The 16,866-nt window shown below is 46.6% G+C and overlaps 2 protein-coding genes across 2 annotated transcripts; both read left to right on the top strand.

Moving 5' to 3' along the window:
- Nucleotides 1-655: 655 nt before the first annotated feature.
- Nucleotides 656-11,036, top strand: pom121 (POM121 transmembrane nucleoporin). Its single transcript, XM_085798180.1, is given in 15 exon segments — nt 656-1,182; nt 1,185-1,296; nt 2,301-2,507; nt 2,973-3,122; nt 4,222-4,302; nt 4,427-4,598; nt 4,688-4,776; nt 5,212-5,291; nt 5,380-5,504; nt 5,610-5,709; nt 5,937-6,215; nt 6,891-8,045; nt 8,259-8,603; nt 8,770-8,868; nt 9,534-11,036. Coding segments are annotated over 15 exon segments (3,576 nt in total). The 5' UTR covers nt 656-701; the 3' UTR covers nt 9,635-11,036.
- A 920-nt stretch (nt 11,037-11,956) lies between these two features.
- Nucleotides 11,957-16,595, top strand: tbl2 (transducin beta like 2). The gene is made up of 7 exons (XM_085798181.1): nt 11,957-12,146; nt 13,043-13,164; nt 13,296-13,480; nt 13,604-13,755; nt 14,662-14,788; nt 15,558-15,710; nt 15,979-16,595. The coding sequence occupies exons 1-7, from the start codon at nt 12,020-12,022 to the stop codon at nt 16,436-16,438; spliced, it is 1,326 nt and encodes a 441-aa protein (XP_085654307.1). The 5' UTR covers nt 11,957-12,019; the 3' UTR covers nt 16,439-16,595.
- The last annotated feature ends 271 nt before the right edge of the window (nt 16,596-16,866 follow it).

Raw genomic sequence — 16,866 nt, forward strand, 5'->3', positions numbered from 1 at the left:
TTATTCTTTTACCTTGTTGAGAGTTTTATTGCAGAAGTTTGCACCAGTGTACAGGCACCTTTATTCAACCTGAGAACTACTCTGGTTAAACCCTAAACTCTGGAAAACGTTGGATTCTGTTTTGGTTTTTTTAACAACTTTTCCTAAACTCCTCCTCGTTGTAGAAACCAAACTCCATCCCATGTCTGTCTGTCTGTCCATCATGCTGTCCATCCCCCTCCTCCATCCTCCTCCTCCTCCATCCTCCTCCTCCTCCTCCTCCTCCTCCTCCATCCTCCTCCTCCTCCTCCTCCTCCTCCTCCATCCTCCTCCATCCTCCTCCTCCTCCTCCTCCTCCTCCTCCATCCTCCTCCTCTCCCTCCTCCTCCTCCTCCTCCCCTCCTCCTCCTCTTCCTCCTCCTCCTTCTTCTTATCCCTTCTTTTCCTCCTCCTCCTCCTCCTCTCTTCCTCTCCCCCCTCCCTCCTCCCCCTCCTCCTCCTCCTCCTCCTTCTCCTCCCCCCTCCCTCCTCCCCCCCTCCTCCTCCTCTCCTCCTCCCTCCTCCTCTTCCTCTCCTCCTCCTCCTCCTCCTCCACCATCCCCCTCCTCCTCCTCCTCTTCCCCCTCCTCCTCCTCCTCCTCCTCCAGTCCGACAGGTGGCGCTGCTGCAGTTCTTAAATCCAGAGAAGAAGAACCATTGCTAGAAGAACAGCATGATGGGATATGAGAGTCCTCCGGCGGCGCGTTGCCGCCATGTCACCTAGAGAGAAACATTTAGCGCTTCTCTCTGTTTTATGCGTAGTTAGTCTCGCTCTTTATTATATTCCTACTTTTCTTTACGCGACTTTAATTCTCGGAGTTTGTTGCATTGTGTGTTATTATCACAGCGGAGCGCCGCTTCCCGCCAGGCTAGGCCTCAACCCGCGGGCTGGCCTGACCGCGCCGGCCGCGTTGAGGCGCTGGTTGTGGGGCTGGGGGCCGACCGGCGTGTCGGCGGCCAACCGGGGGAAACCGAGGAGCAGCAGCAACAGAGCCGCCGCCGCCGCCGCCGCCGCCGCCGCAGGGCACCGGGAACCGGAGGGACACTTCAGACAACCGCTCGGGGAAACAGGGATTTATCGGAGGGAAGCTTTGGCGAGTGACTCGTTTCTTTTCAGTCCGCGGGATTTCCTCATGGGGAGTTACATCGGGAAGCCCGGACAGCCGCCGAGCCCGGGAGGCCGAGAGCCGGGAGAAACCCCCGGGAGCAGCTGCGAGAGAAGCTGTGCAGACCCAACCACGCCGTGTGCACCCCCAACAGGAGGCTGTCGTTTGCTGGGTATGTTTATGTTTATAATCAAATCCCGTCATAACAACAACGTGCGCCGCCGTGAGGAGGCAGCGGCGTTGGAGCGGATGAATCCTCAAGTCAAAGGTTCAACATCTTGGCGGGTTTGATGTCTTCACTCTTTGACCCGATCAGCTGCAGAGAGCTGAAATTCACTGTTTCACCTCCTATTTGCGCTCTCTGAGATTTACTCTAACACTGGACACATGCGTTGCTATAAATAACATCAATTTTTTGAACTGTTAGGAGGATGAAACTATAAACTTACTATAAAAATCGAGTTTGTGATCAATTTTAAAACACGCTAACATCAATCAATACATTTTTCAATTTGTATAGCTTTGGTTCATGACAACTTGATAATTAAATACCTTATTATTCTCAAATGGAAATCGCATAGATAGAATAAAATGTGAATTATACTTACAGATAGATAACATGGACTGGAAACAGACCTGAAACTGTAATGTATACTAAATGTATGGCATTGGGTGAATACATACTACATAATATGTTTATAACGCCTGTGTGTGAGTTGAGTTACACAGACCCGAGAACAATAAAGACAAAGGACCTGTTGTTGTCGCAGGTGTTAAAACTGTTCCAACCTTTACCATGGCAGCCGGTTATTCAGCGAGATTACGATGTATGAAATTACAAGAAAAACAACAAATGTTATCATGTAATCTTTTTCTTTCAAAAGGCAGATAGGATAAAGTGTCAAAGACATCATTACTATTACATACAGGTAACTTTGTAGTAGTATATTTTCTCCATGGACTGTAGAGGCTGCTGTTATTGGAGGAAAACACATCACACATTGCAGGAGTGTATTATCAAAATAAAAAACTGCGGTGCCAATACACTGCAGATCACCATCACAGCTGGACACTGCAGCATGGTGTAGATGTAGGTGTTTTGTTTATAAATGTGTACATCTCACTTGATGCAGGTTGGTAACATGCATTATTTTGCTCTTGTCTTCTCTCCTGCAGAGAGCCGCTGGGCGCCGTGAGCCGGTTCACCATCACCCCGCAGCGCCATTACCCGCTGCAGCAGCCGGGCGCTTCGTCTGTGGGAGTCCTACCTCCTGTCAAGTGGGACGGTTTCAGGAAGAAAAATGTCCTCAGCCCACGTAACTCCCCAGCTGCCCTCAGTCCCGTCACTGTCAAGATCGCCAGGCCCAACCACAACACCCCCAGGTTTCTATTTTAACACTCTCACAGTCTGTCATCATTGTGTGTTCTGTATTTTTTTTTTTTTTTTTTCACTATCTTGGAATAATCTGTGTAAGGTTTACATTTCATTACTGTGTCCCATTTAAAAATTTGGGTCATCTATTTTGCCTCACTGAATCTTTGTCACACTTGTATCATTGTTTTGAGGTAATGCAATGGAGACTTCTCAACATCAACCTGCACATATCACTGTTTTAGTTTTATAGATGGAACTGAAACATAATCTTTGAAGTTATTTGTTTAGCAAATTAGCAAAATATTTCCTGGTTCTGAGTAGCAAAATTTGGTTGCAACTTATATGATTGTTGATGTGGCTTTGTCTTAAGTAAACTGCACTATGTTTCTAATATTTTGTAGTTCAGTAAAACCAAGATTTGTGGCTTTACTGACCAGAGTTGCACTGTTTGCTGTGTTTCTCTCCTCTTATAGTTTGGACCATCTGAGTTGTTCAGGGCTCATCAGGGCTCCTGCAGATCCCTGCTCCAGAGAAAGTGTCCTCAAGGTGTTAAAGGAAAGTCGTAAGAGGGAAGTGGAGGATGAGGACAGGAGCTTCACGACAGAGCAGAAAAGTAAACGAAGGTACCAAGCTAAAACAGAGTCTGAGCTCTATTTGCTTAAATGGGCTTTGTAAGTATTGTGAACACTGTGTGTAGCCGTCATTAGCATTAACAGCTGTTTGCAAATCTCGCCTAGAGCTTCACAGACTGTTGCATTTACAAGACAAGAGGTGGCATGATAATCCCTCTGAGCAGGACTGCTTTTAGGATGGACTGGGGGCAGCTGGTTAGCATGCTAATCTGAGTGAAAGTGATAGTGTAGAAGAAATAGACGAAAAAATAGATCAGAGTGTAACTGTTGGTTTTGCTTTCGAACTAAGATAAGATATGCCTTTCATTTATGTCACAGAGGGAAATTCTCAGCATCCCAGCATCAATGTGGGAGGTGCAAGGAAAAAGCAACAAAGACAGCAACCCAAAAAGCCTGAGGCAATAATATAAAAATAACTAGAACCACTGGAGACGTTATTTACAAGTAAAGGAATGAAACATCGGTTATTGCTGATTATGGTCATGTAGCCATAGCAGATATCATACAAAGCATGCAGGGGCCAAATAAGTCACTCAATCCTTCGCTGGTCAGTTTGTTTTGGCGTTAACTCTCTCTGAAGTGTTCACTGACTTGGAGCACATACAGGTTAGGGCAGGTTTCTGTTAACTTGAACATGATGTGGCAGGATTTAGACAGACTCTCTTTCACCCTGTTGCTGTCAAAACGCCTGCTGTTTCTGGGTGAGGAAGAAATATTGATGCATTTGCCAAATGGTGTTTTGTCTTGAGCATTGGCTCCTTGTCCCCTAATGGCGCTACTCAACCTGGGAAAACCTAACCACACACTGATAAAATATAATACAAGGTAGGTTTAATTGGAAGCATGAATTTAGTACTGAAGCTGAAATGTTGTCACTTGAATTTAAGGTCCCTGAAACTACAGAGCCACAAACCACAGAGCCAGGATTAAAAAATAACAGGTTTTGAAATTCGCAGTTCATCCAAAATGTTTAGGTGTTGAAAGAGTTGATTGAATTTTGTGTCAACATAGTTCTGTAGCTGTGGCAGTGAGGGGTCATATATTATGAATTGAAATATTAAGCGTGTTTTGTAATCCATTATTTCCCAAGGCGTAACGACAGCGGTGGAAGTGCTCACTCTGCTTTTGAGCCTCTTTTGCCCAATGGAACACCGTCACAACTGGTCCCTAAGTGAGTGAAATGAAATCTCCCTTTTTTTTTCAGTCTTACACCGCTACTGAAGCTCATTGCACCACATGAAGTATAATGTCGCTGGCTAAATGTTGGTGGAAATGCTTTCCCTCCTCTCCTCCAGGCCAGGGAGCCTGAAAAGAGGGATGACCTCGCTGGCAGAGGAGTCCATCATGAAGAGGTCCCGCACGTCCTCCATCAGCTCCGGCAGCGGGGCTCACGCGCCGCGGGGAACGCCAGGCACCCGGCGAAACCCCATCCACAGCTCCTACAGCTCCTCAGTCGGCCTCTGCCAGGTAACGCCTACCTGTTGGATAACAGTGCATTCGACCCCACAGTGATGAAGCGGACTTGTTGAGCCTGATCTCCGTGTTTACCTTCACAGTGGAAGAAACCGTCTGCTCCCAGCTCCCCTCTGTCCAGCCCCGGCTCATCTCGCTCTCAGACTCCAGAGACGGCCGCCAAAAGACCCAGGTATGTATCTGCTCCAGTCGTCCACATTTAATCTCTTATTGTGATTTTTTTGTTTTGTTTTGTTAAGATCAGATGCTGTTGACTGGCTCATCTGATCACGATTCGTTTTTTTTTTTTGTTTTAGTTTATTTTGGTCGTAACGCAATAGAAATTACAACTCAACTTAAATACAGGAGCGAGACAAGATCCAAGCAAAGATGACAAAATGGAAAAAAAAAAAATCACAGAAATAAACAAATCAAAGTAAATGAATAAATAAATAAAAGTGCTGGAGTAGATCCATTGTGATGAAGTTAATATGACTGAAATCACAGCTCACTCTTTGTCATTCGTGTGTAGTGGTTTTTGTCAGATGACGTTGCACTTATAAATTCAAGATCTTACCACAGGTGGTCCAGCCACATACGATGTTTAAACTTGTGGTTTTGTTCCCAGAGAGGACGATGGACAGTCTCCCAGCTCGGCCTCCTCGGTGAGGTCCGACCACACAGCGTCAGACAAGGCACCTGTTACTTGTAAGTCACGTATAACAACCACTGAGCAGACGTCAACACTGATTTGTGATGTAGGATATGGAGTAATTATGACATAATGTTGTTGCAGCCAAGCTGACTCCAGTCCCCAAGGTCCCCGTCACTCCCTCGACAGACTCTACTGGCAGTGGTGGTGGGAAGCGGAAAAGGAAGATTCAGCTGGTGTCCAGCCAACGGGACGATCACATCTCTCTGGTACGGAGAACTGCCACGTTCTCACATCCAGAAATCTGTCGTTATATAGTTCACGTGTCAGAGTTGCCTACATGTGTTTCATTCTCCGTGCTTGTTGATTGGCAGCCCCCACCTCCCGAGCTTGGCTACACCATCACTGTGAAAGACCTCGATGAAGAGAAGAAGGCTGCAATCAGCAAGATCCAGAAAGTCCTGGAGACGCCCGGTGAGTAAAACACCCGAGCGCCCAGTTTAATGTCTGCCATGTTTGGCTCGCCTCCATTCACACTTGTATACTTCAGCGCTGGTGGAACGACAGGCTGCCATTTATTAACCGACCCTTGAAGTGTCCTGCTGCCGCCTCCTGCAACTATTAGGCCTCAGTTTTTGGCTTTTGATTGGATGAGCCCCCAGCTTGACCTCTGACCTTCCTGTCGATTTGTCCTCATTTAGCTCCAGAGCCGGAGAAGTCCGTCTCGACCCCAGCCACCACCTCCAGCCAGCCCGCCTCCTCGACCATCTCTACCACCACCACCACCCTGAGCAGCCTCCTCGCAGCTCCTCTTCCCACAGCCTCCAGCGCCGCCATCCCAGTCATCAACCTCGACCCCAGCCCCGGCAGCAGTGTCGGCGCCGCAGCCGCAGCCTCCAACCCGCTCCTGGAGGCTCTGAAAATGAAGACCAGCTCTCCTGCGAGCTTCACGTCTGCTGCTAGCACAGTTACAACCACAGGTACGATCACTGAGCCGAGGCTGTTTCATCTGTGCTCCCGTGTTTTTGTATTTAAGAGGAACTATGTGAGTCTGGTCGTTTTTCTACTGTTTTGCTAACCCTCCTCCCGGCCATGTGCATTTGTTGACAACGAAGTCGGCAAGAAATCAATCAATGGAGCGGTAGATAACGTTATATATCATATACGATGTTACGATGTTTATATTTGTGTAGTTTACTCGGTCATAAACAAGAGGTCACGGGTTACAGGGTATGTTTGTGTCGTGCTGCACAGAGACGAGAGCTGGGACACCGGGTCAAGGATCCTGCAAAGTTGATTTTTAGCCGAGACGCTACGTCGAAGGCAGAGAGCTTCCCTTCTCCCTCATAACCATAACAAGTCATTTATTTATTTATTTATTTTTTAATACTTTTTTTTTTTTTACATTTTACAATAATTCAGCACAGAAGACAACAAAAATATCCATCCTGATACAGTATCAGTGACTGTATAGCGACAAGTCATTTATTAAACCATCACAATTACTCCTAAACTGTTTATTTAAGATAAAAATGTAGCATAGTAAAGCTTAAAAATCCTGCATAGTTCCTCTTTAACAATCTCATTGTCTGATATTCACCTGGTTTTTAATTAAACATGTTTTTCACACCATAATTAAATTGTTCTGTCTGCAGCGTCTGCATCAGCTACACCAGTGCAACCCAGCAGCTTGAGCCTGAAGACGATGACTGCGGTGGATTCCCCACAGCTGCCCCCGGCCTCCCAGGCTCAGTCCTCCACCGCTGGCGTGGAGCAGCAGCAGCCGTCTGCCTTTACTCAGGTCCTGGGTCAGGTCTTCAAGGCTTCCAGCAGCAGCGGCGCCACGCCACCCGTCGCGGGAGCCGGCCTGTTTGGACTGGCGGGCCAGAGCAGCGCCCCGTCTGCATCCACAGCCTCCAACACCATCACCGCCGCTGCTGCTGCCGCCGCCAGCAAACCCGAGTCACTCAGTAACACCAACCCTCTGCTGTCTTCAGGGTTCAAGCCCATCTTCGCTGTCACCGCCACCACCTCCTCCTCCTCCTCCTCGGCTCCAGAGAGCAAACCCTCTGTCCAAAGTTTCAAGCCCATCTTCGGAGCCGTCACTACAGATTCTGGCTTCGGACAGTCTGCGTCTCTCGCGACCACCAACCCGGCGTCTACGCTTTCTTCGACTAGTACATCCTCAATGTTTGGCGCATCGACGAGCAGCACCACGGCCGCGTCGTCTGTTTTCCCGGGCTTGACCAACACCCCCGCTGGAACGACGGCTGCTGGCTCCAACGCCGCCACGCAGCCTGCAGGCGTCAAGTCTCTCTTTGGAAACTGGTCCACGCCGGCGCCGACGAGCACCAGCTCGGCCGCGGCGCAGCCTCCGAACGCAGGGAGCACGTTTCAGTTTGGAGCTGCCACCACCACCACCACCGCTGCTCCAGCTGCCGCTCCAGCCGCCGCCACCACGACCGCGAGCAACGGCGCCTTCTCGTTCGGTGCCGCGCAGCCAGACCCGCAAGCCGCCGCCAACCAGAAGGTGTTTGCTTTTGGCCAAGCAGCGCCGAGTCAGAACACGACCACCGCTTCGTTCGGAGGCTTCGGCATCGCCAACACCGTCTCCACCGCCGCCCCCGCCACCACCCAGTCCACCTTCAGCTTCGGGAAGCCGTCTTTTGAAGCGCCACCGGCAGCACCGGCGTCGACCTTCGGCTCCACAGCAGCGGCGCCAAAAGGATTCAACTTTGGAAGCGCTGTTACATCTTCTGCCCCTGCCCCCAACCCAAACCCCGCCCCGGCTCCTTTCACTTTCGGGGCAGCTGCTGCCACCACGGCGACCACGTTCGGGGCACCTGCTGCCACCACGTTCGGCGCACCCGCTGCGACCACGGCGACCACGTTCGGAGCAGCTGCCGCCACCACGTTCGGCGCACCTGCTGCGACCACGGCGACCACGTTCGGAGCAGCTGCTGCCACCACGGCGACCACGTTCGGGGCAGCTGCTGCTACCACGGCGACCACGTTCGGGGCACCTGCTGCCACCACGGCGACCACGTTCGGGACCCCTGCTAAACCGGCGTTTGGAGGCAGCACCGCTGGTTTTGCTTTCGGCGGCTCCACCGCCTCCCCCGCCGCGCCCACGGCTGCACCCAGCTTCGGCGCGGCGACCCAGACTCAGAACGCCTCCTCGACCGGCTTCACATTCGGCAGCGGCGCTCCTCAGCCGGCGCCCGCGGGCCCCGCCCAGCCGGCGCCCAGCGGATTCAACTTTGGCGCCAGTATGCCATGCCCCCAGTTTGGAACACCAGTCGCCAATAACCCTGCACCGGTTATGGGAAACTTCAATTTTGGGGGCGCTACTGACAAACCAGCTTTTGGTAAGAAACAAAGACGAGCTCTGTTTTAATTATTTATTTTAAATCCACCGTAACATTTAGTTCCTCCTATAAGCATGTTTAGCCTGTTCTACATTTGTTTCTGTCCCTGTTTGGTTCAGTGGGTGTGTGGTTGGTTGGTTAAAGTTACGTGCTTCTCTCTCTGCAGGGACTTCAACCCCATCCTTCGGCCAGAGCGCTGCTGCCGGCCCCATCGGCTTTGGGAGCCCTGCAACTCCAGTCCCAGGCTTCCAAGCTGCTCCCTTTGGTATGTGTTTCTATAAGTGCCGTTGTTTGACAGGAGTGGTTGTAGTTGTGCCCCCTGTGAGCCCTTAGCAACCACAGCTAGTCGACCCATGCTGGTGTTAATGAGGAGCAGTGGATGAAGTGCTGCAGACACTTAACATCACTGTTTGTTCCTGCAATAGTTAATTAAACCCTGCTGGTTTTTGTTTATGTAACAGCAGTAAGTCAGAGGAGAATCTGTAAACATTAAAATGAGGTTGATCTCAATCTGGAACATGGGTAACAAGTTTACTGAAATACTGAGAACTGAAGAAGGAAGCTCTCTCTCTCTCATGTAAAACCACATCCGTGTATCTATAGAAGACACACGAGAACAGGGGAAGGTCACTGCCACAGGTTTACAGTGGTGGACGGCATGCAGCTTTCATTTGTACCTCATGTTAAATTGAAACATGAAAGCATGACTACAAAGTACTGGTCTTATTTGAAAGATTATCTTAAAGACTCCTTACCTTAATCTGCAAAGGAAATGCAGAAACTAGAGCAGGGTAGTGAGCGTGCACTGTTACTCTGTGTTCAACAGACATTTCTGTGTGACACAATTAGAAGTAGAAAGAGTATAAAGAAATATTAATGTAACTTATGTGACCTAACGTGTCCCTGTCTTTGTGTGCTTTTTTTCTCCAGGGTCTCCGGGGACTCCCTCCTTCTCTATCGGAGCCGGATCGAAACCATCCGGAGCCCGCCAGAGGCTGCAGGCGCGAAGGCAACACAACAGGAAGAAGTAACCTGCCACATGTGTCGACACTGCTTTCAGAGGACTCCAGCTGTTGCTGCTATGGCTAATCTGGCTAACATTGCTCTGTTCTAAGCCTAACATCCCCCAACCAGGCCGCCACCATGCCCTCTGCTTCCCTCCCCCTCCTCCAGTGGGTTGCGCTGGCCCGAAAACGTTGTGTTTGCAGAGGAGTTAGAAAGAGCACACCAGCTCGCTGAGTTCATGCTGCCTGGATGATCACATGGCTCGGCGAGGGAACGTAGCAGTGAGGAGACAGAATCCAGAATGTACAATACTTGAAGAGAGAAAAGACGATCGATTAGTTGATTCTGAACAAAAGCATATCCAAAGTTCTTTTTTCCTTTTTCAGTATGTGGACACTCCCATTGGTTTCGTCTTAAGGAGAAAGTCGAGTCCGACAAAGACATGGAGCCTCGGCTCAAACATTTATTTTTTTACGTGACGCGCGCTCTGGTTTGTATGTTACGGAATATTTGAGTACATTCTCTGAATGAGTCTGCGTAGAGTGAAGTGCACAGTTGATTCAGATAAGGTACACGACGCTGCAGTGTAAATGTAAAGTTATGAGTCGTTTTCATTTTAAATTATTTTTTTAATTGGCTCTCTGACCCTGTATATGAGTGATTTTGTTTCTGCACTTAAGGGCGACTTAGTAAATGTCTTAATGTAGTTAGTGAGGATCCTTTTGTTCTTGTTTCAGACTCTGTGTCATTGCAAGCATTCCCAGAGTCCCCCTGTGGACAGCCTTTTTTAATTAAGTGATTGCCAACACTGATGTAATTAGTAGATCAGTATGTGATTAGGATGACTACTATTGACTTGTGTTGTCAAACCAAAGCCAATTCTTCATCTTCATGCCTGTGAAAAGAATCTGTGATCTTTTATCTCATCTTAAAATCCTGAGATGTGTTTGTTTGTGCCAGACTACCTCTCTTTACTCCCAGGCACTGAATCCTTGTTAGTTCACTGAAGAATAACAAACCTGGCAACATTGACCAGATCAAAGATTTTAACTTCGACTACTGTTGTTACAGATACACCTTAATAAACATCCGCACAGCACCACATTATTCCCATTTTTGAAATATCACTGTTATTATTATCGATGACACCACATTAACGTAACATGAGATTTAATAGAAATGCAATCTGTCGATTTGGAAACCCTTACCTGCCAGAAACTGTCACTATGATGCAGGGATTTCTCTTGTCTTTCATTTCAAACATGATAGTAAATCCACTGATGTCAGCAGTCAAAGGTCATTTTATCATAATTATTTCTGTTCCGAATAATTATCACCTCTTCATGTGACAAGTGAGCAGTATCTGATGCATTTTTGATTGTTGAATTTGAATGAATAAAAACTTAATTTTGGACATGGACAAGGACACATCCAGCTATTCAAGGCCCCATTCTTTTGGTTTCCAGCTATGAGACCAAGTGACAGTTTGTCTCTACTTTTGATATCAAATACATTATTTCCAGTGCCACTGAATAAGACAAAGACAAACACAATACATGATTCTTACTTGTTGATGTAATTTAGTATTATTTTACTGGACATCTGTCAAAAAAGAAATCTTTAGAATATAATCAAAGTCCTTCTCTGATATAATTTTACTCTACATTGTGCCCAACTATGTTTTTTACTTATTGTTTTATTTAAGTAGATGTTGGTGAATGTAAATTTGGTTAGACTGATTAATGTGAACTATATCCAATGTAAATGCAAGATACTTATAGAAATGAGAATTACAATGTGAATATGGAAACTTTATCAAATAACTTTTTTTATTAAGTTATAAGTAAGCTTTAATCGCATTGAGTACTTTCAGTAAAAAATAGTTTATCGGTTAATACGTTTTTAGTGTTCAAGTTATACATTCGTATGTCCAAATAAATGATTTATCAATCTAGATATTCTAATTATATCATAACTGAATTTACTGAATTTACAACACCAAAAAGTTATGGGGTTCATGTTATATATAGGATATGATACGAATACGGATACGAAAACTTTATTATCCACAGAGTGGAAATTCCTCTTTGGTTTCACCACCATAGACATGTCTCACAGCATCAGAACACATAATGACACAATTAAAAACATTTCAAGGATAGAAAAAAATATAAAAATAGCCTACGGCAGTAACTGTACTTCACACATCACACAAGTACATAATTTCGTCCATGGTTATGCACTGCTGTGGCAGTTCCGCTGCCATCCGTCGGGGGCGCTCATCCCGTTTTGTTTCAAGCGGCACTACAATAGAGACGAAGAAGGGTTTGACACAACTACGCATGCGCAGTGTGTCATACGAGTGGTAGCAGCCGTTAGCGGTGCGAGGTACGTGGCAGAAAACTCTAGATATGGAGATTTCTGCTCTGGTCGCCTTAACTTTAATACTGGGCGCACTGGTTATTCTGGTCGCAATAGCGGTGGGCAAACGGAAGGAAGAAATCAGAGAGGAAACGGAGCAGGCAGCGGAGTTTGCCGGTAAGTTACCTCTGTAGCTAACGTGAAGTGAAGCAGCTAGCCCCTGAAGCGGTGAGTCACCGACTCTCCGGGTCTCTCCGCACGTTTCTGCAGGTTCAGTCATTCACAACTAGTCTGCACAATGAGTGTTAGTGTGTGAGATATTTGATAGTCGTTCACACAGCGACACACAGACTCATTCAGCAACTTTTGAGCGACTCACTGTCACCTGTCGTTGGTCAGTCCTCGGATGTCACACTGACGGACCAATGGCAGGAGCCGCTGTGTGTCACTCATTTCCTATTAATTATTTAAACGCGACAAGTGATTCAATTAAAAATGCAAAGGTTCATCTTAAAGTTGCATTTGAACGTGAAACACTGCGGGGTAACGTTGCATAATGTGCGTCTCTTATCACTCAAAGAAACATGGCAGACCTATAGAGAGGTCAGTGTTGAAATAGATTTTGAGACGAGATGAATTTCTATATATATATCTCTATATGTAGATAGATATATATATTTATGTTTCAGGGGCCATACAGTGATGTGATACAGGGCTCCAGACTTTGACCACTTTAAAAATGACAATACATTTTCGTCATTTCCCAGGCCATGCATGGATGTCTGTCTCTCTGGCAACTATTACTAAACATGTTTTTAGGTCAGTGAGCCTTATAGATATATTGATAATTTAACATTTAGGGTGAACATTAAATAACAAAGAGGATGCTTCAGAGCTTTCCCAATGAAAAACAACCTACGTATGATAGATGGTGACACCAACACCTCCACCAAAGAAACCATGAAAGAGAAAGTTTGCAGCATCAGGACAAGCAGTAAGAAGTTGACCTGGAGCTGTGTAGTGTCTCCCGAAGTGAAAATGTTCCTCAATGTGCTCCTGTTTGTGTCTCTCAGCTGAAGGCAATGTTGTGAAGGGCGCTGCACCCAAGAAACAGAAGCAGGAGAAGCAGCGCAGCCGAAAGGACAAAGCAGCACAGCACAGTTTCAGCCATCCGCTGCTGGCTGCCTCGCTGAAGGTAAACTGGAGCTCACATCCACAAAGAAAAACACACTATTGGGCATGAAACTAATTCCTGTTCGTCTAAATGAGGTGGGCAAAATAATATCTGTCTGGAACAGTTTGAGCATGTGTGTTTTTCTGTCACAGGGCCACAGTGCGAACGTGACGTGCATTGATTTCAGCAGTAATGGAAAATACCTGGCGTCCTGCGCTGACGACCGCACAGTCCGCATCTGGAGCACCAAAGACTTCCTGGACCGGGAACACAAGTGTCTTCGAGCCAATGTGGAGCTGGATCATGCTACACTGGTTCGCTTCAGCCCTGACTCCAGGTCTCTTCCTCTCTCTTACTATTCATACTAATTTACATGAAGCATCTGTCCCACAAGCCTACAGCACAACCAAGATCTAAAATGTAACTTAAAACAACGTGCACTCTCACCTTTTCACTGCAGGGCGTTTATCACCTGGTTGGCCAATGGGGATGCCATTCGAATCTTCAAAATGAGCAAGAAGGATGATGGGACTATAAGCTTCAAAGCTGCTCCTGAGGACTTTCCACAGAAGCACAAGGCCCCCATCCTCAACATCGGCATCGCTGAGACGGGTGATGTTCACAACCTCGCCTACTTCTCATAAAAAATGAACTCCCTTGTTTGTGTTTCTGCTGCATCTGAGTATCTGTGAAGATCAGAGAAATGCAGCAGCTTTGTTTAAAGGGGCATTGTGTAGCTTCTTTCATTGTATATTCACGAAAATCGAATTCGTTCAAAAGTATGCGTTTCATTAATCAATAATTACTCTGGTAAGCTTTGAATTTTGCCGTTCATATCATTCGTATATACATAGAGCGGGTAAGCTCGGTGCTGGCTGCCATGTTGTGCCGCCGTCTTTTATGTTCAGCGGCAGCGTGACCATAGGTAACCACGGAAACTCACCAGAGACACCGGAGCGGTCGGCTCGGGCAGAAACGATCGAGGTGGCGTCTGTGAAAGGAAGGATGGAGGGTCACACTGATGCCGCGTTCACGTGGAGTCAGGCAGACGGCAGTCGGGAAAAAAACGGATGTCATTTTAGTTGTAGAGAGAAAGCCGGTAAAACGTGAGTCAGGTAAACAATACGACATCGCCTTGACAACATATTGTCATGCGTATTATTTTGCCTCGTGCTGACAGACCACCTGTTTACATAGACGCTTGTTCATCCCGTTACGTGCAGCGGCTGTCATCCGTCTGCCCGATTCCACGTGAATGCAGCATAAAGAATACGATTGAGTTGCTTGCGATCTACAACTACACCACTAGATGGGAGTAATTCCTACACAATGTCCCTTTAAGAAGCAATAACAAAACACCAGTACAGAGTCAGGATTTAGTTCGCTGTAACTGTACATTTTTGGAATAACTTTGTGTCATCAAAGATACCTTCAGTTTCCTTCTCTTACATTTCACTGGTCTTCTAGTTTGTCACTGGTCTAAAAACATGTCGTGCTGATTCTGTGTTTCCTCTGCAGGCAAGTTCATCATGAGCGCTTCCACTGACACTAGCATCCACATCTGGGACTTGAAAGGAGAGGTACTGGCCTCCATCAACACTAACCAGATGACCAATTCTTATGCTGCTATCTCGCCGTGTGGCAGGTCAGTCCCACTCCTCCATCACTACATACTTTCCAGCTGAAAGATCCAATGGCGATCTATCTCAGATTTACTGTGCCTGGAAAAGATAAAAGATATTCACCCCCTCGAAGGATTTTATTTTATTTGGATTAATCATAGTGGTGGGTTTTTGACACTGATCTACAGACTCTTTCTCAGCAAAGGGATGCATTTTTAAGGCGCTGTAGGTTTTTCCTCTTTGTGTATCATCCAGAAATTAAATTAGATAGAGTAAAGACATCATCAGTTGATCACTTGGGGTGATTTTGTTTGGAAAGTGAACATATTCTAGTTTTAATTCTCACTACCCCTCCTCCACAGTGTTACTAAATGAGCCTCCTAATGCTGCACTTCTCATTCATAATTTGCCAAACAAGTGCTCTCTCTTAGATAATTTATTCTGCACATCTATAATTCCTGATACTTTCAAAATCAGTTGCATGATTAATGCTCAAGGAAAATTGGTGTCAAATGGAGAAAGAGAGTGATTGTACAGCAGTTGTTTAAACATCTATAAAGTATTAGACCCAGTTTATAATCCTACAGTGAAAGAGAATAATACCTCTTATCTCTTTATGTGATCAGTGTTGGTCATAGCCGTATTGTACCGTATCTGGTCATCTCCTCTTCTGAAACAACTAAACTGAGCCGTTTTCAGTTGAACTGACTAGTTCAAGGTAAAATGTTACCGCAGAAGACTTGTGACTTAATTGCAGGTGTAATTGTGTGTGTGCTGTTTGTCTCTGCTCAGGTTTGTAGCGTCGTGTGGCTTCACCCCCGACGTGAAGGTGTGGGAGGTTTGCTTCGGGAAGGGAGGAGAGTTCAGAGAGGTGGTGCGAGCCTTTGACCTGAAGGGTCACTCTGCAGGAGTTCATGCATTCGCCTTTTCCAACGACTCTCACAGGTAACTTGGGCTTTTCTGAATTCAGTACGTAGCTGACGAAGTGGCTCGCCCTGACACAATAACTCTGTGGTGTAAATATGTTCTCAGCTTACCGCTTCATATCTGTTCATCGGAGACTCCCGTGTTTGAGTGCTGAGTGTATTTGTATTCATCTCTGTCTTTGTTGAAATTGTATTTTATTGCTATTTATTTTATGTGAAGCACCTTGGTCAACCTAGGTTGTTAAGAAGATGCTACATTAATAAACGTGACCTTGACCTTCTTTCAGGATGGTGACTGTGTCCAAAGATGGGACATGGAAGCTGTGGAACACAGACGTGGAGTACAAAAAGCAGCAGGACCCCTACCTCCTGAAGACCGTCCCCTGTTCCTCGTCTGACGGGAGCCGCGTGGCCTTGTCTCCGGACGGCCGGGTGGTGGCCGTCAGTGACGGCTCCAACTTGGCCATGTACAACGGCACCAGTGGCAAGCTGGAGGAAGAAATGCACGGCGTCCACAGCGAGGAGATCAATGACCTCAGATTTGATGTTACCGGGCGCCTCTTGGTGTGCAGCGGCGACAAGGCCATCCGAGTGTTTCACAATGCCCCGGGCTACCGGGCGGCCATCAGAGACATGCAGGACATGCTGAAGAAAGCCCAGAACGAAGGCATGAAGCAGAGGCTGCAGCAGCAGATAAAGGAGGCTCAGAGTGCACTGGACACTGTGTTGGCTGCTCCCGCCGAGTGAAGGATCCATAAGAAACCACACTGTGATTGTGATCATGTCAGACGCTGACTGATGATTTTTGTAACCTCAACTCTCCTTCTGTCACTAAGTGATCTGGTCGGGAAGTGGAATTTGCATGCAGTTTTAATAAAGAGAACATTTTTATGGGAAATTAAAATGCTCCGAGTTCATGTTTTTGTAATTTTTTTTTTGTAATGTCTTGATGGTTGTTGTACAGTAAATGTGCCTTCTGCTGCTCCCAAAACTCACAAGTCTTGCATTAAAAATCAATTTATGAAACCAAGAACGTTTGAAAACCAACAGAGGTTCAGTATGAGACAAATATACAAGCTGAATGTTGACACTTGAAGACTTTTTAGTGAAGCAGGCGACTTGGGTGTCTTTCCTATAACTTATCAATGTCATCTGAATTTTTTGAAAAGATACAT

The sequence above is a fragment of the Trachurus japonicus genome, chromosome 14 (assembly GCF_045865225.1).
Source record: "Trachurus japonicus isolate A0001 chromosome 14, Traja_1.0".
Lineage (NCBI taxonomy): Eukaryota > Metazoa > Chordata > Actinopteri > Carangiformes > Carangidae > Trachurus > Trachurus japonicus.

What these genes read in the sequence shown, in the direction of transcription:
- tbl2 (XM_085798181.1), top strand. Translation starts at nt 12,020, where the DNA reads ATGGAGATTTCTGCTCTGGTCGCCTTAACTTTAATACTGGGCGCACTG. An exon ending in GCAGGCAGCGGAGTTTGCCG is followed by an intron (nt 12,147 to 13,042) that starts GTAAGTTACCTC and finishes TGTGTCTCTCAG; the next exon opens with CTGAAGGCAATGTTGTGAAG. An exon ending in CATCGGCATCGCTGAGACGG is followed by an intron (nt 13,756 to 14,661) that starts GTGATGTTCACA and finishes TTTCCTCTGCAG; the next exon opens with GCAAGTTCATCATGAGCGCT.